Source organism: Saccostrea cucullata, unplaced genomic scaffold (assembly GCF_032062105.1).
Source record: "Saccostrea cucullata isolate Sc308-1 unplaced genomic scaffold, CSIRO_AGI_Scuc_v1 ctg3892, whole genome shotgun sequence".
Lineage (NCBI taxonomy): Eukaryota > Metazoa > Mollusca > Bivalvia > Ostreida > Ostreidae > Saccostrea > Saccostrea cuccullata.
This window is the reverse complement of record NW_026919622.1, coordinates 23,037-46,730: the sequence shown is the minus strand read 5'-3', so window position 1 is coordinate 46,730 and position 23,694 is coordinate 23,037. Positions and strand designations below refer to the sequence as shown.

At 36.4% G+C, this 23,694-nt stretch overlaps 1 protein-coding gene across 1 annotated transcript; it reads left to right on the top strand.

Annotated features, from left to right (window-relative positions):
- The first annotated feature begins 12,663 nt into the window (after positions 1 to 12,663).
- On the top strand, positions 12,664 to 14,409 carry LOC134234663 (uncharacterized). Its single transcript, XM_062716729.1, has one exon. It carries the CDS (start codon positions 12,664 to 12,666, stop codon positions 14,407 to 14,409), a length of 1,746 nt encoding a protein of 581 aa, XP_062572713.1.
- The last annotated feature ends 9,285 nt before the right edge of the window (positions 14,410 to 23,694 follow it).

Genomic DNA, 23,694 nt, shown 5'->3' with positions numbered 1-23,694 from the left:
ATTTGAGATCATGTAAATAAATTGTAAAACGATAACCAGGTGTTTTCAATGAAGCAACACTTATTTGAGGAAGCATGGATTAATTATTAACTTAATTCCACTGGATTAAAATATTGTGTGCCGTTTACCGCTCGACGGCGCTACAGAATGTGCGGAATGGATATTCAGCTGGATCGATTTTGGACTTTTAGAATCATTTTTAAAAAATTCAGCTGCAACAAATTCACTTTCATCATCTTCAAGAATGTTGCTTGTTATATTTTGATTTGGATTTGGCCTCTTCAATGATCTGTAATAAGTTATCCTACACTTGCCACATAGAACATCAGTCTCAGCAATGTTTCTACCAGTTATTTTTGAGACATATTTTATAAGAGCTGGTAATTGAATAGGACGTCTATCTTTAACATTGTGTTTTCCACATAACGAGCATCTATATTCTTTTGGCATCTGCAAAAACAGGAATTTTGATTTACATGTTATAAATGTTACATTTGTAAAATACAGTATCCCAAGGAATACATTTTCTACTGCATAGAAAAATTATGGTACTTTATTCAATAGGTGAAATATACTTATACGCGTAAGACATGTAAAGTTACGTACAAAAAATGAAAGTAAAATAATTACAATAAATAATAATTTTAAAAAAAAATAAGAAAAAAAAATTATTTAAAAAAAAATGTTTCTCCGTTTCACCCACTCGAACCTCGGTCCGTAGGTCAACGGGCGAACACTTAACCTATTAGGCTATTACGATGTTTTCAGCTGCAGCGTTAAAAAGATAGCAATAAATACTAAACAGTTTTTGTGTTGCTATGGAAAATGTAAACATACATGTATATCATTGATTATCGCTAATACAGAAAATGCTGAGCAAGGAAAATATTTTAAATTTAAATAAGAAACGTTAACATGTCCCATTTGGCTACTTTTTTAATGTAACCCACAATATTTGCAAGCTACACACGTTGTCTGCAAACAAAATTCTGACAACCAAAAAATCAAATAAGATATTAGAGAGATCTAACGTTAGCGATTTCTTGCAAGTAACAAAGCAATAAACAAATTATCTTTAAGTAATTTTACTTTAGACTGGACACGCATTCTTTTTATTTGCACAGGTAGGTTAAGGCTTAAACAGTATGGCACTGCATTTCTGTCATGCCGTACCCTCTAAATTAAAGTTCATTTTGGCAGCATATCTTTTTATGTGTAACATATTAAAGGATATTAAAGGATTATTTTTTTCTCTTCGATAGAAATAAATAATATAAATTCTAAGCAACAAAAATTTTAAACACTTCTAAGCATTAAAAAAATTCACTTACGCTGGGTCTGAACTTGTCGACATTGTTCGGAAAACTTGCATCTGTCCGCTTCTGGTTTCGTATTTCAGAATATCGGAGAAATAAACACTTTGTTGTCGAAGTAATTTTAAAGAATTTAGTATGAGCAACCGTGTGTACCACAATTATTTTTACACAAGGTAAGTGTCTTTTATCAAAGAACCAGCTACTAAAAAATGTTTGTGGTACACAGAGTTGCTCATAAAAAAAATTGTTTGAATCGAGGGAAAATATGTTTTTTCGCGCATTTTCACTAATATTTGGAAGAAAACTGCTACCCCCGGCACAAACTAACAAGCAACTGAAACCTTTTATTGCTATTTTTAGTTAGTTAAAGTTCTTATCTGAAAGATTATTTATTTGTTTCCAGTCTCATTTCCAGATAATTTGTTAAGGAACTGGGAGGCCGTAGACAATAGACAGTCATATCTTGTTCTTTATTTCCGCGTAACTAAGCAAGACAGCGTAATTTCTCTCTCGCACATATACTAGTGCTTTTGACAGTTTTAAAGATATAACCACAATTCGTAAAGAAATATTTTGTCATGCTAATAAATAGTTACATGTAATGACTATCTCGCGAAAATAAGATGTCTCGAAAGTGATCTACAGTAATTTGAAAATAGCTTGAACGATATTCGAAATCTTGTTAGATTGATTGTTTTCCTCACAGACTTCGTTCTTATCTTAGATGAAGGTATGGAACTTGTACTTTCAGTTTCTAAGATAAAAAAGTTGTTTAAGGATGAAAATGACACTTAAGACAAATTTGAGAGAAAATGAATAACCCACTCAGTGGGGAAGATGCAATTATCTTAATTTAGGTATGGGGAAATACTAATATGGATAAATATTGACATAACTTGATAAAAATATCATCAAACGATTACGACATCACAATCAATTCATGAATAAGGAGGACAGCGTTTTTCGATATAATGAAATTTAATTGTAGTAAAATAACAAATACAATCTAAATTGGTGATGAGAAAATTTACGGAACTTTACTTTGAAGGTATTTCACGAATATAGATTTTGGTTCACAATATTCATCTTGTAAAATAGGAAAAGACTATTCAAGCCCATATCAACAATTTATCATCGCTAGTATTATGTCGTCTAAGTGTAGGGTTAATCTATCAGATTCAGAAATTACATTTCCTACAGCAAAATTAGTAACAAATTTATACACACCAGATATTGAGTTTAAAAAAAAATCAATTGACTTTTTTCACAGATTGAGCAGGAGTAAATTCTGAAAATAAAGTTTAATAGCTAGGTTGCTTTTTATAATTTTTTATCATATATACTAATATATATTTTTTGTATATGGCTAAAACCCCAAAATTTCATGTACATACAATAAAATAAGTTCAATGATGTTCAAAAATCTGAATATAAGTATAGTTCATGTAGTTTGTGATGTAACAGATTCGTGTATGTATTTCATACTTAATAGAAATCTTTCGATTATGACATATTAATTATGCCTTTTTGCCTGGTATAATTCATTTTTAAAATGAACATTTTATATTTTTGAGACTGATTTCCTTGAAATCTAATTAAAATTGCAACGAAATATTTTTAATCCACAAAGCATAATTAATTTACTAGTGTATTTGGACTTTTTTCCCAAAATGTATATGCACTAGTATTACACAGATCTGTATTAGAGGGAAATTGGATACCCCAACATCCATCCACTTCCTTAAAATACTCAATGTGCCAAAAATGTGCAATAATCTATTTCCACTCTTTATCTTGCTTAGTCAAACCAGGGACCTATATACTTAGTATATAGGTCCCTGGTCAAACAGTCATCACGCAAATTGACTATCATTATACTTTATATATAACTGTACAAATTTCCATAAACAAAAGAAATTAACAAGCTTCATAAATCATCCTGTGTATACTTTCATTAACTATCATTCCGGACACAAAAGTAAAAGGCGAGAAGTAATATTAATCCATGCAGTAGGTCACTTCTGCAGCAGTGTGGAGATCTTATCTAAATTAAGCTTTACACATATTAGAGATTCGCAAGCACCCAATGCCCGCTGAGTTATCAATCAGCTTGAGTCAGGTGCACACATACACATGTATCGTAAACAAAGCAGCTAGCCTAGACATTAAGTTTTGTTCTCTGTTTTCCAAATTGACCTTAGATTTTATAGCACATCTGATTACTAAGCCCATTGTTTTATTAGGTCACCTGAGTAAACTCAGGTGACCTATTGCTATCTGTTTTCGTCCGTCGTCGTTCGTCGTCCGTCGTTCGTCGTGCGTTAACATTTGAACATTTTCAGCTTCTTCTCTGCAACCACTGAACCAATTTCAACCAAATTTGGCACAAAGCATCTGTGGGTGGAGGGGAACAAAAATTGTGAATTTCATGATCCCTGCCCCCCTGAGGCCGGAGGGGTGGGGCCAAAACCACTAAAATTAATGCAATCTTTAAAAATCTTCTCCTTTACTCCTGGACATCAAGCAGTCAAACTGTTTGCATGATTGTAATCAGCTATGAGTCTTCTACCAAAATTGTGAAATTCATGTCCCTGGGGTCAGGGGTTCTAGTGCTAGGGTGGGGCTAAATAAGTATGTAGTGTAAATGCATTATTTCTTTGAAAATCTTCTTCTCTGCTCCTGGTTATTAAATAAACAAACTACTTACATAGTTATGATGAACAAGAGTGCCTCTACCAAAATTGTGAATTTTATGGCCCCAGGGTCAGGGGTTCTGGTGTGGGGGGGGGGGGGGGGGGGGGCTCTATTGATTATATAGTGAAAATACCTGAATTCTTTGAAAGTCTTATGCTCTGCTCATAGGTATTAAATAAACTAACTAAGTACATAGTTATAATGAGCAAGAGTGCCTTTACTAAAATTGTGAATTTTAAAGCCCCAGGGTCAGGGGTTCTTGTGTTAGAGGGGGGGGGGGGGGGCTCTATTGATTATATAGTGAAATTACATGAATTCTCTTAAAGTCTTCTTCTCTGCTCCTAGGTATTAAATAAACTAACTAAGTACATAGTTATAATGAGCAAGAGTGCCTTTACTAAAATTGTGAATTTTAAAGCCCCAGGGTCATAGGTTCTTGTATAAGGTGGGTGGGGGGCTCTATTGATTATATAGTGAAAATACATGGATTCTTTAAAAATCTTCTTCTCTGCTCCTGGTTATTAAATAGATTAACTAAGTGCATGGTTATGATTAGTAAGAGTTCCTTTACCAAAATTTTGAATTTTAGGACCTCAAGGTCAGGGGTTCTGGTGTTAGAGGGGGGGGGGGGGGGGCTCTATTGATTATATAGTGATAATACATGAATTATTTGAAAATCTTCTTCTATACTCCTAGGTATTAAATAAACTAAGTGCATAGTTATAATGAGCAAAAGTGCCTCTACTAAAATTGTGAATTTTAAAGCCCCAGGGTCAGAGGTTCTTGTGTTGGGGGGGGGGGGGGGGGCTCTATTGATTATAAAGTGAAAATTAATGAATTGTTTTAAAATATTATTATCTGCTCCTAGGTATTAAATAAACAAATTAAATGCATAATTATAATGAGCAAGAGTGTCTCTACCACAATTGTGAATTTTAGGGCCCTAGGGTCAGGGTTCTGGTGTTAGGGGGGGGGGGGGGCTCTATTGATTATAGTGAAATACATAAAATCTTTGAAAATTTTCTTCTCTGCTCCTGGGGTTTAAGCAGTTGAATTGCCTATATAGTTACGAACAAGGACCGTAATCTTCCAGAATTGTGAATTTCAAGGCCCCAGGGTCAGAGGTACCAAAAAGGGGGGGGGGGCTGTACTTATATACTGAAAATGAATGAATTGTTTGAAATCTGCTCCTAGGTATTAATTAAATTATAATCAAATATTTTTGAAAAGCAAGGATGCCTTTTCAAAAATTGTGCAATGTGTGGATCTAGGCCGAGGGTCAGGGGTTCATGTGTAGTAGGGGCATTACTGATTAATGCTGAATATTACTGATTAGTTGAAATTTATTTTTTGTTCTTCTGCGTTGTCAATGGGTATTAAGTAACCAAACTAAGCAACTGCTAAGTGTATAGTTATGATGATCAATGATGCCTCTTTCAAAATTGTGAATGCCATAGCATCTGGCTTAAAACATGAATCAAATTCAATCACTGGAAAGTTGTTGCATAATGCTCAGGTGACCTATAAGGCCCATGGGCCTCTTGTTGTCTAAATATACTGTATCAATTTTTTTTTCTGTTTTTAACCACCAGAATACCATCATGTTTTCACATCACATTGCAGACGCTTTGTTAGTAGGGAATTTCCTGTCTTAAAATTAGAAAACATGCACAATGTATGAATACATATCAGAATCGGTATGATTATTTAGGTGACAGATGCCTAAGAGGAAATTAAAATAACAGAATAAAGTTGAATACAAAGTGATTGTGGACAGCTATATTGTCAAGAATTATGATTTCTTTATAGTATTTAGTATAATGTGGAACTATTTTCTTATTCGCAATGCTCATTTTCCTTGGCAGCTGTTTGTCAGTTGCACTTCCTGTCTGGACCACTGACATAGAGTCGTTGATATAATCAACTCCCAAAAACCATTATGGCGAAAGAACCACGAACGATAGTATTGTTCTCCCGTCTAGCTTTAAGTCAATTTTCAAAAGTTAACATATTTGAATGATTTTCAGAATTTTCATAGATACTAGTATTTATATGAATTTTCATAAAACGTTACTTTTTTGGGATACCAAAGAAAGATAACTCTATTATTATGGTAAAACTTGTGTATTTCACTATAGAAATCAACGGAAAACGGAAAACATTTTTAAAACATCTTTTCCCCCCATGAAACAAAAATTCCTTTTTACAGGTAATATAGACTGTTATTTTACAAATTTATGCCAAAGCTTTTTGTGTTTCACGGGGGGGAACATATATTTAAAGACAAAAAAAAAAACGAAAAAATGTTGACTTTTCACCAATTCTAAAGCTATTTACAACTAAATAATTGTATTTTAATAATCTACATATGTTTTATTTATTTGTGTACAGCATAAGAAAAGATATGAAATACATTTAATCATATTTAAGACTATTTCAAAATAAAGTGATTCTTGAAAGTTCGATCACTAGAAAATATCGTCTACCCCCCCCCCCCCCCCCCTTTTTTTTTTGAGGAGCTGAAATTAATGATCATTTACTATTAAGAGCTGGAATTAAAATGATTAATCAATTACCATAGGTCTGTTCTTTGTACTAAACTAAGATTTTATGGCCAAATTGCCATTTAAATTGAATTCAAAGGGTGCAAAATGTAGGCTGGAATCAAGAGTTAGAGTACGTGGTTCTTTACAATTAAAACTGTCGGAGCTCCAGGATAGAGGCGCTGACTGCAGTAGATGGTAGATTGTCCCATAGTGTAATTGCTGATAGAAAGATAGAAAGAAGGACTGTCGATGACTGAATTCTCGAGTAAGGGAGCAGGAACCTGATGTTATGGCCCCGTGTTGTTAGTTAATTATACTGAACATTTTAAAATGTTTGTTTTAATGTTGACTGTCGCTTTATTTGTTTCTTTTTCTTTTGTAGACTGATTTGGATTTCAGAAGTTAAACTAAAGACTGTGCTTTGTATACTGTATACACTTCATTAAAGTCTGTTGCACTCGCGCATGCGAGCTCATCCTATATAAAGTGTTTTTGAGTTTTATTTATAAATAATTTATGTTCCTTTGAACTGGTGAATTTAGAACATAATGGTAATTACCGTTAATTTCAGTTAATATGGCCCCGATCCCCAGAAGTATCCGGTACGTCTAATCAGTTCTAGTACAAGTTAAAGAATCCTCCAAAATAACCCCACCGGCCGGGCTCTATAGTCCCGACACGCGCATACGCAACCTGAACGGGCTAAGGGAAATAACTCTAAAATAAATATAAGACAAAACCATCACACTCTCCCTCCCTTAAGATGTAATGTGCATTTCACATAAGTCAAGAATGATAATAAACTACAATGCTAATCAACATATTACCTGAAATTAATACATAAGAATTAATATTTTGCAAATAATATATCTAAACACATTAGTTATTAAATAAATGTACAAACAAATTCATATCAATTAATATATAAAAGAACAAAAAGAAATAGTTACAACTATATGTTGTAAGTGTTCACTTCACTCAAAGTCACATTACATATTCGTCACTGTCTCTATAACAAAGTTTACTCTTCCAAGAAGAGGATGTCCCTATCTTTCAGTCTCTTCACTTCCATTTCTAGTTCTCGATTCCTCTTTTCCAATGCTCGCATTGCTTCTCTTTCCCTCTGTCGTTCCCCTCCTTCAAGTTTCACGAGTCTTCGTTTGGCTATTTCACTGGCACGTCCAATCTGATCCATGCTATTGCACAGGCCTGCAGCTCTTCTTTGCTGTCTGGCAGGGTAGGGAGTATAAGACTGAGGTAGTCTCTCCAAGAGGTTTGAGTGGACACGGTGGTTCCTGAGACTTCCTTCCTAGCCTTGTAATCATCCAGGGAAATACTCCTCTTCACTGGTTCCTGGTCCCTCAAGGTTCCACACAGTGTCTGGTAGACACTCTTCGCTTTATCATCCTTGGCAGTCTCGGGAGCCATCTCTTCAATCTCCTTCACTGTCGGGAGGACAGTCGTATTGGTCTCCGTGACGGATGCGCCTTTGAAAAATGAAAAGTCCTGGGTCAACGGAACCCCTGTTCTCTCGGACCACTGATTAACATTTCTGTTGTAAATTCTCCACGCGTTGGGGATCCCTCTCATGCTTGGTCCTCTAGTAGGCTCTCATATCGGATTTACGCCTGCACTCGGCCAACAAAATAGCACTTTAACATGAAATTACTTTATTTAAAATTCCTTACACTGATTTGAAATATCTCGTTAAAATTTACATTAATTCTCTTTGGCAAATTTATTGGAATTTTTGTGATGAAATAAGTTTTATGTTATCGAAAACAAAGTTAACAAATCATGTGACTTCGGTCTAAAACGTCAAGATGAAGTAATTATATCAAGAAAACGTATTGGTCACTCTAAAGTTACACATGAATACTTACTGAATCAAGAGTCTCAACCGGAATGTATATCCTGTGATTGTCCGATAACTGTTTATCATATTTTATTAGAATGTTCTGATTTTACACCCATTCGAAATAGACTTTTTGGTAATTGAAAAACCATATATGAACTTTTTACAAATGTTAATGTACATGCAATTTTGGAATACATGTATTTGCATGTAACTGATTTTTACAATAAAATATAAAAATGATTACAGCACTTTTATGAAATATATTAAGATCATTTTATTCTTAGCAGTTAACATATTCATAACATTTTTTTTTAAATTTTTAAGTCTGTCGGATGGGACATTAAATGGTACCTCGTGTCAGGGATAACAACCCCAATGGCACGCAAAAGACCGTTTCTCTGGAGTTCGAAAAAGAGTAGGCTCATTGGGGGCCGCCAGAGAAACCAAAAACTTCCACAAAACCGTCCAATAAACAAACTTATCCGCTGAAATATTGCCGCCTCGGCGTTAAACAATATAAATCAATAAATCTGACAGGTTTCACGTTGAATAGATATCTCTTCCCTTGTCGCCAATCCATATCATCAGGTAATTACTATTATTATTATTTTTGCTTAATGGGCCCTTTCTCCAAAATTAATGTATTAAAGTGCGCCATTCCTCAAAGAGATCCTGGGCCTCCCAATTATATTTCGGCATGACAGCTGGATTCATCGTATCCATCACATTCCTTAAATCCTCTTCTGTATAGCAGAAGCACTTATTTCTTATTATAGGCATCCACAACCTTTAGGAATAAGAGTATTTATGGAGCACATCATCATCCATTGTAGCTAACTCTGACTCCTGACCTTCGTCTTCTTCATCACTAATGGACACTGGAGCGTCCTCCATACTCATTCGGAGTCTTGGTGGTACCGGTACTTGGTATGGGTTACAAATGTCTAAATGAATGGTGATCTGTAATTTAATACAATAATGTTTAAAAATATAATCTATTAAAAATATACCAATTGCTCACTCTGAACAATATAATCAAAAATATCTCTGATCATAATAAAAACACATAATCTGAGTAATATCAAATTACTTCTAGATAATACTTCATATTGATCTTGTAACCAATAATAAATTTACATCATAAAATAACTTTCTCTCAAAAATCATTTATTCAATTTAGTATGTGCAAATAGAAAAGGCTTTAGCATACTATAGGATAAACATTTAATAAAAGAAAATATTAGTAACTTACCAGAGAAGGAAATCTTATGTCAAGTCTTATGTATAAAGGTCTGGTCTGATTAACACATAGAACAAAGAATGGTCATAATAAAGCGGGAAAAATCCGGATAAACCAAGAAAACCAATAGAATCCAACCTTTCAAATCAAAGACCAATAAATACTAAAATCACAATGACCACTTCCAAAATACCTGATCAATGCCCTGGGGTATATACACATATGTATAGGTAAGGGAGAACTAAGGAGTGGATCCAAGTTTTTAATAAGTGAAATAAAAGTTAAAATAAATATTCTGGCAAGTTCTATAACTTTATTATATACAAATCTAACACTATTACAGATACAACATATGTTCTGCGAAAATAACAACCCTTATATACTGCACAAAAAAAGTCAAAAATTTTATTATTACCGGTCACGGTAGCCTAGTGGTAGAGCGTTCGCTTCGTGATCGGGAGACCCGGGTTCGATTCTCGATCGCGGTGCCCCTTCATACCTAAGACGTAAACAAAGGTAGTGACTGTTCCTTCGCCAAGCGCTCGGCACTAGAAGAGAAAGTCATGGGTCTTTCGGATATGACCTTAAAAACGTAGTTCCCATGTAACGGTAGGCGTAGGCACGATAAAGAACCCTCACTGCTCAATGGCCCTGAGTGCCGAGTATAGGTCTAAATTTGAAGCCCTTCACCGGCATCGGTGACGTCTCCATGTGAGTGAAAAATTCTAAAGAGGGACGTTAAACAATATACAATCAATCAATTAATATGTAATTTTCATGTAATTGGATTATCTCCCTTGATTCCGATAAAGCTACTAGTATATCATATATTGATTTGTACATGTAAATTGATTTATATCTTTATAGATGTTTAGGTCACCTGAGGTGACCTATTGCCATCTGTTTTTGTCCGTCGTCGTCCGTCGTGCGTTAACATTTGAACATTTTCAGCTTCTTCTCTGCAACCACTGAACCAATTTCTACCAAATTTGGCACAAAGTATCTATAGGTGAAGGGTAACAAAAATTGTGAATTTCATGGGCCCTGCCCCCCTGGGGCCAGGGGGTGGAACAAAAACCACTAAAATTAGTGCAATCTTTAAAAAATCTTCTTCTTTACTCCAGGACATGAAGCAGTCAAGCTGTTTGCATGATTTTCATCAGCATTGAGTCCTCTAACTAAATTGTGAAATTCATAGCCCTGGGAGCAGGGGTTCTGGTGTTAGGGTGGGGCTCTATAGATTATATAGTGAAAATACTTGAATTCTTTGTAAATCTTCTTCTCTGCTCCTGGGTATTGAATAAACAAAATAAATGCATAGTTATGATGAGTAAGAGTGCCTCTACCAAAATTGTGAATTTTATGGCCCCAGGGTCAGGGGTTCTGGTGATAGGGTGGGGCTCTTTAGATTATATAGTGAAAATACATAAATTCTTTGAAAATCTTCTTCTCTGCTCCTTGGTATTAAATAAACTAAGTGCATAATTATGATGAGCAAGAGTGCCTCTACCAAAATTGTTAATTTTATGGCCCAAGTGTTGGGGGTTCTGGTGTTAGGGTGGGGCTCTATAGATTATATAGTGAAAATACTTGAATTCTTTGTAAATCTTCTTCTCTGCTCCTGGGTATTGAATAAACAAAATAAATGCATAGTTATGATGAGCAAGAGTGCCTCTACCAAAGTTGTGAATTCGATGGCCCCAGGGTCAGGTGTTCTGGTGTAAGGGGGGGGGGGGGGGCTCTTTAGATTATAAAGTGAAAATACTTGAATTCTTTGAAAATCTTCTTCTCTGCTCCTGAGTATTGAATTAACTAACTAAGTGCTTTGTTATGCTAAGCAAGAGTGCTTCTACCAAAATTGTGAATTCGATGGCCCCAGGGTCAGGGGTTTTGGTGTAAGGGGGGGGGGGCTCTTTAGATTATAAAGTGAAATACATGAATTTTTTGAAAATCTTCTTCTCTGCTTCTGAGTATTAAATAAACTAAATAAGTGCATAGTTATGATGAGCAAGAGTGCCTCTTCCAAAATTGTGAATTTTATGGCCCCAGGGTCAGGGATTCTAGTGATAGGGTGGGGCTTTATTGATTATACAATGAAATTACACTAGATCTTTGAAAGTTTTCTTCTCTGCTCCTTGGTATTAAGCAGATGAACTACCTATGTAGTTATGATGAGTAATGGTCCTAATCTTCCAGAATTGTGAATTTCAAGGCCCCAGAGTCAGGGGTACCATAAAGGAGGGGGGCTGTACTCATATACTGAAACTGGATGAATTGATTGAAATCTGCTCCTTGGTATTTATCAAATATTTTTGAAAAGCAAGGTTGCTTTTTCAAAAATTGTGCAATGTGTGGATCTAGGCCTAAGGGTCAGGGGTTCATGTGTGATTGGGGCATTACTGATCATGCTGAATATTACTGATTACTTGAAATACATTTTTTGTTCCCCTACCCTGCGTATTGGTATTAAGTAAACAAACTAAGCAAGTGCTAAGTGCATTGTTATGATGATCGATGGTGCGGCTTGGTGCCTATTTCAAAATTGTGAATTAAAGAGTTTATGAATAAAAAAGTTAAGTTAGGCATACTCATCTTTGCCGACCTTTTCTTAAATTTATTTGACAACCTGCGAATTAACAGTATCATGTATGATTTTTTGGTTAATATCATAATAGGTTATGGAGTAATCATGGATTTCATCATCAGCCCTGGCCTGAAGTAGCGGTTGCTGAAGCCGAAATTCTCAGTGAAGAAGAAGGAAGTCGATGTGGTCGTAGTGAAACATGTATTAAAGATTTAGAGAGTGTCGACAGAAAAGAACGAACAAAATCGTATGTAGAACAACATGCCCTAATTCAAACTCAATATAAAAACATTCCATCGATTCCAGAACCCTGTGTATCAACATTAAATCCTCAGGCTCTTCCATAAATTCCTCAACAACCATCCTGGAGTGTAGGACAAGCAACAACACAAGACTTTACTCGTTATCTCCTGAAAAAAGACTTAATGCTTTCACGTCTCATCAAATTTAACGACAAGCCTGAATTCTACCCATCCTGGAAAGCAACCTTCAGATCTGTTATGAGAGACTTGCAAGTAACACCAGAAGAGGAAATAGACTTTCTTATCAAATTCACTAGTCTGTCAGCTCAACAACAGATTCTCAGCATTAAGGCGGCAAGTGCAAACAATCCTACTCGTGGACTTCAGCGAATTTGGCAAAGATTAGAGGAGCGATTTGGGTGTCCTGAAATGATAGAGTCTGCATTAAAAACGAAACTGAACTCTTTTGTTCCTATTACGTCAAAAGAATATCGACGCCTATACGACTTGTCTGATATTTTGGATGAAATCCTAGCAGCAAAAGAAGATATTCGTTACCAGTCTTTACTCGCATACTTTGATGCATCGACAGGAGTGACACTTATCGTCATGAAACTTCCATACCAACTTCAAGAAAAATGGACAAATACGGCGGTAAAATACATCAGTGATCATCACGTTGTGTTTCCTCCATTTCGCGTATTTGCAAACTTTATTCGTGAGCAAAGCCGTATCAAGAATAATCCCAGTTTTGCTTATACAGACAGAAACTTAAGTATTCAGAAACAAAGTGACAAAACTTTGAAATATTCAAGCAGGAAAACAGCTCTGTCTCAAACCCCACAGATTTCTCAGAGCTCAGGAAAGGAAAATCAATGTCCCCTTCATAAAACAAACCATTCTATGGAACAGTGTAGAGGTTTCAGAACAAAATCATTTGATGAACGGCGAAATATCTTGAAAGATAACAATTTGTGTTTTAGATGTTGTTCAAAGGATCACAAACAAGCAGAGTGTCATTCTGATGTGCAGTGTGGAGAATGTAGTAGCAAATTTCACACATCACCATTACATGTGAATAGGCCAAAAATAAAGACTCCATACCCTTTGAGAAACAATGGCGGGGAGAATTTCACTGAGAGACAAGATTTTGAAAATGTGAACAACCCAGATGTGAATTCTAAATGTACACAAATCTGTGGACAAGCATATGGAGGAAAATCTTGTGCTAAAACCATTCTAGTTCATGTGTACCTAAAACACTGTCCGCAAAAATCTGTGAAAATTTATGCAGTGATTGACGACCAGTCAAACAGAACACTTGCTAAACCAAAACTGTTTGATCTTATGGACAGTATTGGAACTACAACAAATTACCTGTTAACATCTTGTTCAGGAAAAGTTCAAAGATCAGGACGTAAAGTGCATGGATTAGTGGTAGAGTCATTAGATCGACAGATTTGTATAGATATACCTACCATCATTGAGTGTGATGAAATCCCTGAAGTCAGAGAGGAAATTCCTACGCCGGAGGTAGCTCTATACTATGAACACTTGCATGACATTGCTGATCATATACCACCAATTGATCCTAACGCAGAAATCCTATTACTGATAGGAAGAGATGTAACCAAAGCACATCACGTCTTGGACCAACGCATTGGTTTTGGAAATCAACCATACGCTCAAAAACTATCCCTTGATTGGACTATCATTGGTGAAACTTGTTTGGGTAAAACCCACAAACCAGATGTTATTAACGTCATGAAAACTTGTATTCTACCTGATGGCCGTCCTACTCTGATGTTACCCTGCGGCAGTAATTTAAAGGTCAAGGGAAAAATCATCGATGAAACCTCAAAAAACATGATGTGTACAAAAACTGAAATCGGTGAAAGTGTTTTTCAAAGGACTAAGAGTGATGAATAGTTAGGACTTTCTATGGATGATCATGAGTTTCTAGATATCATGAAGTCACAGTTTACAAAAGATGCAAGTGGACATTGGCAAGCCCCACTTCCTTTACGTAAGGACCGTCAGGGACTTGTAAACAACTACGATCAAGCTAGAAAGAGAGCTAAACAGTTAGAATACACTTTGCAGAAGGATCCAACAAAGAAAAGACATTTTGTGGAATTTATGGATGCATTGTTCAAGAACTGTCATGCAGAAGTAGCACCACCTCTACAGAATGAAGAAGAGTGTTGGTACCTACCATTGTTTGGAGTTTACAACCCAAAGAAACCAAACAAAATAAGAGTTGTGTTTGATTCCTCAGCGAAATTCTAAGGAAAGTCACTAAATGACGTATTACTTACTGGACCGGACTTAACAGTCTTCTTGGTGTATTACTACGGTTCCGCAGAGACAAAGTTGCACTAATTGGAGATATTGAACAAATGTTTTACTGTAAAGTCTGTGAAAGTCATCGAAATTATTTTCGATTTCTATGGCATGAACATAACAACCCTGACAAGAGACTGATCGAATACCGCATGACTGTTCATGTCTTCGGAAACAGTCCTCACCGGCCATTGCAACCTATGGATTACGCAAGACTGTAAAGGAAGTAGAAAATCTGTTTGGGACTGATGTAACTCAGTCACAACCTGCTGTAGAAAAAGCTGTGGACCTCATGAGAAGAACACAGAAGGCTTTGAGTTACGGGAAATTACGCCTACACAAAATAGCTTCGAACAACCAGGAAGTTATGAACGCCTTTCCACCGAGTGATCTGGCAAGTGAAATTAAAGACTTGGATTTATCAAAGGACAATTTACCAACACAACGCAGTTTAGGACTAAATTGGGACTTGCAATCGGATTCGTTTTTCTTTAAAATCTCAATTGACGCCAAACCATTCACAAGAAGGGGAGTGTTATCCACAATAAATAGTATATTCGACCCTATAGGATTTCTTGCCCCAGTCATCATCCAAGGCAAGTCACTCATGAGGAGTCTAATTCAAGAAACAGTCAATTGGGATGAACCTCTTCCAGAAAATCAGTCTACTCAGTGGGAAAAATGGAAAAGTTCCTTACAACATCTCCAAAACCTACACATTCCAAGAGTTTACTTAGAACAGACACAGTCATGAAGCGAGACGTCTAACAAAACAATTCACATTTTTTGTGATGCTTCAGAATCAGCAATATCAGCGGTGGCCTATGTAGAATCACAAGGAAACTTTGGATTTGTCCTGGGCAAATCAAAACTAGCGCCCTTACAAGGACATTCAATACCCCGTTTAGAACTTTGTGGCGCTGTGCTAGCGGTGGAGATTGCTAAGTTTGTATCAGAACAGCTTGAATTACCGATTGAACATTTCAAGTTTTACTGTAATAGTAAAGTAGTGTTGGGATATATTTTCAACAATTCGAGGAGGTTCTTTCAGTATGTGGCAAACAGAGTGATGCAGATTCGTAAAGTGACTAAACCAGATCAGTGGTCATACATATCAACAGACAAAAATCCAGCTGATCAAGCAACGAGACAGATACCAGCTCAAGCTCTACAAGACAGTACTTGGTTGTCAGGACCATCACTTGCAAACTTACAACAGACTGAATATGCAAGTATACACTTTGAGATGGTGGACCCAGATTCAGACAAGGACGTCAGACAAGAAATCACTTGTTTAAAGGTTGATATCTCGGGACTCGGATTGAAATCAGAAAGATTCTTACGTTTTTCTCAGTGGAGGAGACTTGTTGAAACTATCGCCAGACTTCAACATATATAGCGCAATCCTTTCATCAAAGAGACAGTAAATGTTCTGGATGGCATGTGTGTGAAAATTCAAATACCGTGGAAAGTTTTATCAAAGCTGAGAAATTTATCATCAAAACTGTGCAGAGTGAAGTGTATTCAGAAGAAATTCAGTGCATTTTGAAAGAAAAACCTCTGCCTAGAGATAGTAACATTCTACCTCTTTCACCATTCTTGGATAAAGATGGAATTCTGAGAGTCGGCGGACGTCTCAATAAAAGTTCTCTACCAATCAATGAGAAAAATCCAGTGATAATACCAAGAAACCATCACATAGCGTTAATGATTGCTCGTTACTACCATGAACTCAGTATACATCAAGGTCGCCACTTCACAGCAGGAGCAATTCGTAGTGCTGGATTCTGGATAATAGGAGCCAGAAGATTAGTTTCATCCATGCTACACTACTGTGTCAAATGCAGAAAATTACGTGGAAAACTATTGTGTCAAAAAATGTCAGACATTCCTACAGATCGTTTGGAGCCTAGCCCACCTTTTACATAAATCGGCCTAGATACGTTTGGTCCTTGGGAGATAGTTACTCGACGGACACGTGGAGGATCTGTGAACTCAAAAAGATGGGCGATTTTATTTACCTGTCTTACAACGAGAGGAATTCACATTGAAGTTGTGGAGGAGTTAAGCTCCTCATCATTTATCAACGCCTTTAAGAGGTTTGAAGCCATTCGAGGAAAAGTTACCCAAATTCGTTCAGATCAAGGAACCAATTTCGTGGGTGCTATAAATGACCTGAAAATCAATTCATCTGGACTCAACATAGCAGACCGTAAAATCAGAAACTTCCTTTATGAGTGTGGAACTACTTGGAAGTTTAACCCACCCCACTCTTCGCACATGGGTGGCGCATGGGAACGCCTCATTGGAGTCGTAAGACGTGTAATTGATGTTGTTATGTTGGAGATACCAGCCAGATCTCTCACTCATGAGATACTTACAACATTCATGGCTGAAGTTTCAGCGATTGTTAACGCCAGACCGTTAGTCCCCTTGTCGGAAGATGCAGATGATCCGTACCCTCTGAGCCCTTCTATGATACTTACCCAGAAAACCCCTGTGATCGTCAACTTCCCTGTTGACAAGATGAACATGTATCTAGCCCAATGGAAACGTGTACAACATATGGCAGATTTATTCTGGACACGCTGGAGGAAAGAGTACCTTCATACGCTGCAGATTCGTAGGAAATGGACGCGCAGTGAAAGAAACATTACAGAGGGTGATATTGTGTTGCTTCGTGACATGAATGTTCACCGTAATCTTTGGCCTATGGGTGCCATCGTAAAATCGTTCCTTAGTGATGATGGGAAAGTGCGGAAAGCCGAAATACGTATGGTGAGACGTGGCTGCCAGCCGTCCACATTTATCCGTCCGGTGACCGAGATGGTGTTGCTTCTTGCCAATGACGTAGTGTAGTTTATTTAACTTTTGTGATGTTACAAACATCAGACGGGGAGTGTGCTGTCACAGTTCTTATTTTTTCATTTATATCGTTTTGTAATATGAACCATATAGAGTTATCGTTCTTTGTCAATTTTTTGAATTATCTTCCTTGAGTAGAACTCTTTTGTAAATAGAGTTACTTCCCTCATTTTCCCGTGCAAATTTGTCAGCCATTCGAGTTCCATCCGTGAAGAAGTACATACATGTTTTTTGTTCTTCCTTCTACTTTCCTTGATTTGTGGCCTACTACCATGTAAGTTTTTTTATAGCAAACTTTTGTGATGTAATGCATATTATTTGTAAGTTATTTCGGTAATCATTTTTTGAGAAACTTTGTGTACTATTGTAAACTCTTTTCAGTCAGGTATTTTTTCACGAAGTTTTAGATCAGGAAAGATTTGAGAATTGATTATTGTTATTCATTTTATTTAGTAATTGTTAAAGTAATTGATCTATTATTATGGTTAGGTTTATATGTGAGCTTTTTTTTTCTATGGAACTCTGTTTCGGTCTTTTTTGGTATTTAGTATTTGTTTTGTTTATTTCAGTTATTTGCCTGTCTCATCCTCATTGAATCACTCACTCATTCATTTACGTACCGTAATAAATATGGAACCAGCACCTTGTGTTATTGATTATGTGTGACTGTGAGGACCCCAGGTTTAGCTAGCTGTTCCAGACAGCATAGCAAATTATGCAAGACTCAAAGTTACTTAATTTTTTTTCCGATCTTTTCCAATAATAAAGAATCATCCGTTCAAATAAAAAAAAAACAATCAATTAAGTTGCAGTAGTGATATCCTCGATTCTTTAAATAACGAAACTATAATGGACTTCACAAGGGTAAAATTCAACATTAATTTATGTACATGTGCAATTACAATCTCTATCAAAATTGGCAGTTATCGATAGGTCATCCTGCGTCACCTTTCAGTGTAACCAATGGACTCGTCCTGAGAAATCATCTTTACCTGAGCAAAATCGCAGCGCTTTTTATTCATTCATCAAAGAATAGAATCAGACATTTTTATCTTTTAATACTCCTACATGTTCAAGAAAACCTTTATAATTGCTTCTAAAAATATTCTTACGATTTACGCAAATGACAAATTCTTTGGATTTTAAACTTAGTAAATCGATGACTAGCATCGTTTTAGATAACTCTAGGACTCGCGTAAAAATCAAAGAGCGGTAATTTTGACCTCCGGAATGTATATAGGTCAATGCATGTGCGATCGATAAACAGGTTGCACAACTGTAAACAAAGCAGTCAAGGTCCGAGGAAAATTCACGACGCCTGAATAAAATGACAGTGAATTATTTTAAGCTTATTTTTTCTTTTATTTATAAATAATGCAACATTGAGTATCAATCGAATGAGAGATGATAAGTATTTTTCCTATCTCCCGTCTTGTAATTCAAACTAAATACAAGGAGAAAGTTGTCTCTGAATAATCTGTATGACATCCAGCTAGAGAATACGTTAAAAACTTTATTTCATCAAAGTTTAACATTCAATTTTGTTAAATATATATTTTTATCCAGTTTATTTCAGCTATACGTGTTATACGCGTACGCATAAAGAATTCTTCACTTGCATAACACTAATCAGTTACCTGTACATAAAGTTTGTTGCTCATTCAATAACACAAGATTCGAACAGAATAACGTTTTCATGAGATCAGTAAGATGTTAAAGAACTATTTCAAATCGATAACCATATCAAAATATTTACCGTTTTTGAGTTATAGAGCAAAAACTTTCGAGCGCCCTTCACCCCTAATTTGAGGGGCCAGCCCCTTTTTAATGGTGTCAAATGATTGATCTTAGAATTATGCACAATATTTGTGAAATATGTCTTAGCAAATTATTTTAGTTTAAAAGATATACAAGGAAATTTATGTTAATTTTGGCGCTTTTGGGCATTCTCATTTTTGACTCCTATCTAGCACCGTTTGGAGCGCAGAAATCGAAAAAAAAACGATAGGCACAACTTCAATTCTTCTAGTATTTAAATGCAGTAGACATTCTGCTCCAGCTTTTGTCGTTTCTGAGCCTTTGTCTGGAAACAAACAGTACCAAATTTTCACTTAAAGGGAAATAACTCAAAAGCGGAAGGGAATTTTTGAAATGTATGAAAACATTTTAATTGGATTTTGTAACGTCCTTTTTCTTAAAATTTGAGCAAAATCCCTTTTAGAAATCAGCGAGTTACGAGGTCTCAAAGTTGGCGTCTAAGAAAAAAAAAGAATAATAGGGAATAATCTTAATCATCAGAATCAGTAGAAGGTCTTCCGTCTGAGCGGAAGACCTTAAATATTGATTTCTTAGAAGTAAGGAATATTACGACATATGTTCTTCCAGGAGACTAGGATAGAGCGCGTTTTACAATGTGCCAAAAACTTTCCCGCCACATCTCAACACCAAAACAAAGAAATTGAAAGAGAAGTAATGTAGTGGTGGATCTAGAGGGGGTTCGGGGGTGGGGGGTAGGGGGCGGGGGTGTTAACATCGTCTAAGTGAGAAAGCGAGGAGCCCCACATATTATATATGTGTTGCGTTTTTATGAAGTTAAAACTGTAGCGAAATTTAAACTTTAGTTTTGTACGTTTTACGTAAAAACTATTTAAACAGCAAACTCACAATAGTTCGTTAAGTTGTATCAAACTGAGTGCAGAGACGCAGAGGACTATGCACGGTTTATATTGCCTATATGTAATATTGTACATGCAATATTCATTAATAAAATCGGCATTGTCGCATGCATTTTCTTTCGTGTCACAAGTGTAACGATTTAGAATATCTTATCTTTAATATCATTTTTCATTAATTAATTGTTCACACATTATCTACTTATTCTATAAATCTTATCTGTATATTAATCGCCCCTCTTATCTAACCCCCTGCTGATCGTAATTACCTGTGTATTGACTCCTGATCTTAAGGATCTTATAAAGTGCTCCTGATCGCCAGGAGCGGATCTAAAGTATATATAGCGCGACAGAATGTTAGAAGATATAGAAAGATAGGATATAAAGACGAGAGTACTGATATGTAGCGATATAGATTTTACATGGATTATTAACTTTGCCTTTGATTTGGATTTATATGTGATTGTTTACTTGGATTTTATATACTATGAATTATTTTTCCCGGATGTTTTTATTTGTGATGTGTTGCGTAAATAAACTGTAGAATAGACGAACTTGAGTCTCATTTCAAGATATGAGGAGAAATTAACGCTACCAATTAGAGAAATTAAAGACTGAGGACAAAATGTGAATACGGCCGCTCGGTCGGCGCTACAACTGGTGGCAGCGGTGGGGATTCATACCTTCATATGATATGTGTTTTTTTATGATTTTAAAATTGTGATTTGTGTGTCCGATAAGGAAATCTGTGAAAATATGAGTTCACCACTGAAACTGGCTTACATTTATGACTACGACGAATGTTGGAATTTAGTCTTGGTGCGTGTGGAAAATTATAATTTGCGCCAGGAATGTCCTAATTGTTACAACATGTTCCTCAAAAGTGAAAATCGCCACAAACTGTTAAAAGATGGGAGAATTGTGAGCCAATTCTATAAGTGTCCAGCGTGTGGATGTAGGATTAAAACGCCAACTGCGGGAAATTAGTTATTCTGAAAATCTGGATTATTTTGTGTTATACGTATTATTTGTGCACTGTGCTCTTTTCTTAAAATTGTTCCAAGAAAGGACTGATTATTCCCCGGTAGATATGGAAATAACGTCAGGAATACCTAACACTCAAAGAATCGGAGAAACTGTTTCTCGAGAGGATCACAGTGCCGTTCGCAGAAATTTGATGAATTCTTTTTGTGATGTGAATGGTATTGGGACACCATTACAAGCAAGTACTCCTTGCCAGATGAAACAAAATACTGAAAATGAACAGACTTTCGTGTACAAGTTTATTTCCTGGATTTTTGTGTTTATTTCTTGTGGTGCTGCTGTATTTGCGTTATACCAACATTTCCCTGGATACATGTTATTGTGTCTTACCAAGGAATTTCTAATGTGTGGAGCTCTCGTTATTCTGTGTGTATTACTTTTTACAATTATTGTGAAGGATAAATTAAATCAACGCTCAGGACACATGCAACGATACTCTTACCCTCAGCAGGAAAGTGCTACGTCTCAACCATATGACAAATCTACTTTAATAGACTCGCCGATGTACAATGGTAACAGAACAGCTCAGCAAATTCCTGTGAAACGTACATATAGCGGAGATGCAACAGACATATGGACCGAGTTTATTCGTTATTTTGAGAATATTAGTGAACTTAATGCATGGGACACAGATAGGAAAAGGAGAGTATTTCTTACAGTTTTGCGGGGACAAGCGGAAACTTTTGTCTATGGATTGCCAGAATCTGTGCGCGACGATTGGACCCAAATTAAGGAAGCTATGGATGGTATATTTGGACACAAAGCGATGAAAGAAAGTTACATGACGGAGGCTAAGTTGCGTAAGAAGAGAGATACTGAATCTTTCCGAGATTTTGGACAGGCTATTCATGATTTATATCGCCGAGCTTATCCAGATAACCGAGAATACGTACAAGAAGGAAGCATCAAGACCTTTTTAGACAACTGCAATGAAAACGAGGATTTCCGTTTAGCTGTAAAAAGAACACGTCCCAGAACGCTAGATGATGCAGTAACGTCAGCCATGCAGGAGGAGTGCATCAGGATGACAGAAAACAAGAAGAGGGATGTTAGGTATCCGAGACCGCCGGTATATCATATTCCAAGTGGGGCACGAAATCCAGGTGATGTCAGAACATTGAACAATCAAAGCAACAGATCATACCAGAATTACGATAGAGCAAACCAAAGAACTACCACTGTAAATGAAGACCAGGCCAAGAGAAAATGTTACCAATGTAATTCCCCATACCATGTTATTCGGGACTGTCCTCAGAGAAATGCTGGAAATAAAGTCAACTTGAAGTTAAACGGGAGAGGACCGAGGCAGTAGGCCGTGCGTCGGTCGGGGTCCCCAAGAGGCCTAGTACAGATATCAAAAGGAGTAACGTTTCAACTGGAAATGAATTAGGCGACAAATCTGCATCAATTGTAGAAAATCCTTTTTGTAAACCAGTACTTAAAGAAACGAAAATAAACACTGCAGAGCATGAAGAATTTACCACAAGGCGGACTAGTTCCAGAGGAAGTGAGCATGTCATCCAAGGAACTCGAGGCATGAAGATTCTAGGATTGGTCGAAGGAACGCCTTTGGAATTTCAAATTGACACGGGTGCTATAAACACATTTATAACAGAAGATACATATTACAGTATCTTGCCAGAAAATAGACCTGTACTGGAGCGCGCACACAAGAAGTTTCATTCAGCGGATGGCGGAGATTTAGATGTTCGTGGTACAGCCATAATGCTACTCTCGTTTGGTGATTTAGACATACATTTCCGAGTATTTGTGGGAAAAGTGAAATGCAACTTACTTGGACAAGATTTCATGGAAGAATTCAGGTGTATATGGAACTATGAGACTACCTCGTTAGTGCTTAGCTGTGTGCCTGGTAAGAGAAGAAACTAGATGAATAAGAGTACCAGAGTGATGTCTGTGGAAGATTGTGACATTCCAGCAGGACATGAAGCTATTGTGAAAGGAAGACTGGACAGCAGAGATATTTACGGCGAAGGAATAATAGTGCCGTTAAAGAAGTTTATACATGAGCATGGTATAATGGTGGCCCATGCTTTGATATTAGTGAAAAGTGATGAAAATGATGTGTTAGTGCGTGTGTTTAATCCAAGTGATAACGATGTGAAGGTGAAAAAGATTACCAATCTAGCACTGTTTTCACCTGTGTTATGTTCGAGTGCTCCAGTTCCGGAAAATGTGTATAATGTAAATACTACAGGAGTTTCCGAGGAATTACCGGATCATTTGTGCGACATGTATAAAGATGGGTGCAAATTCTTGTCACCTGAGC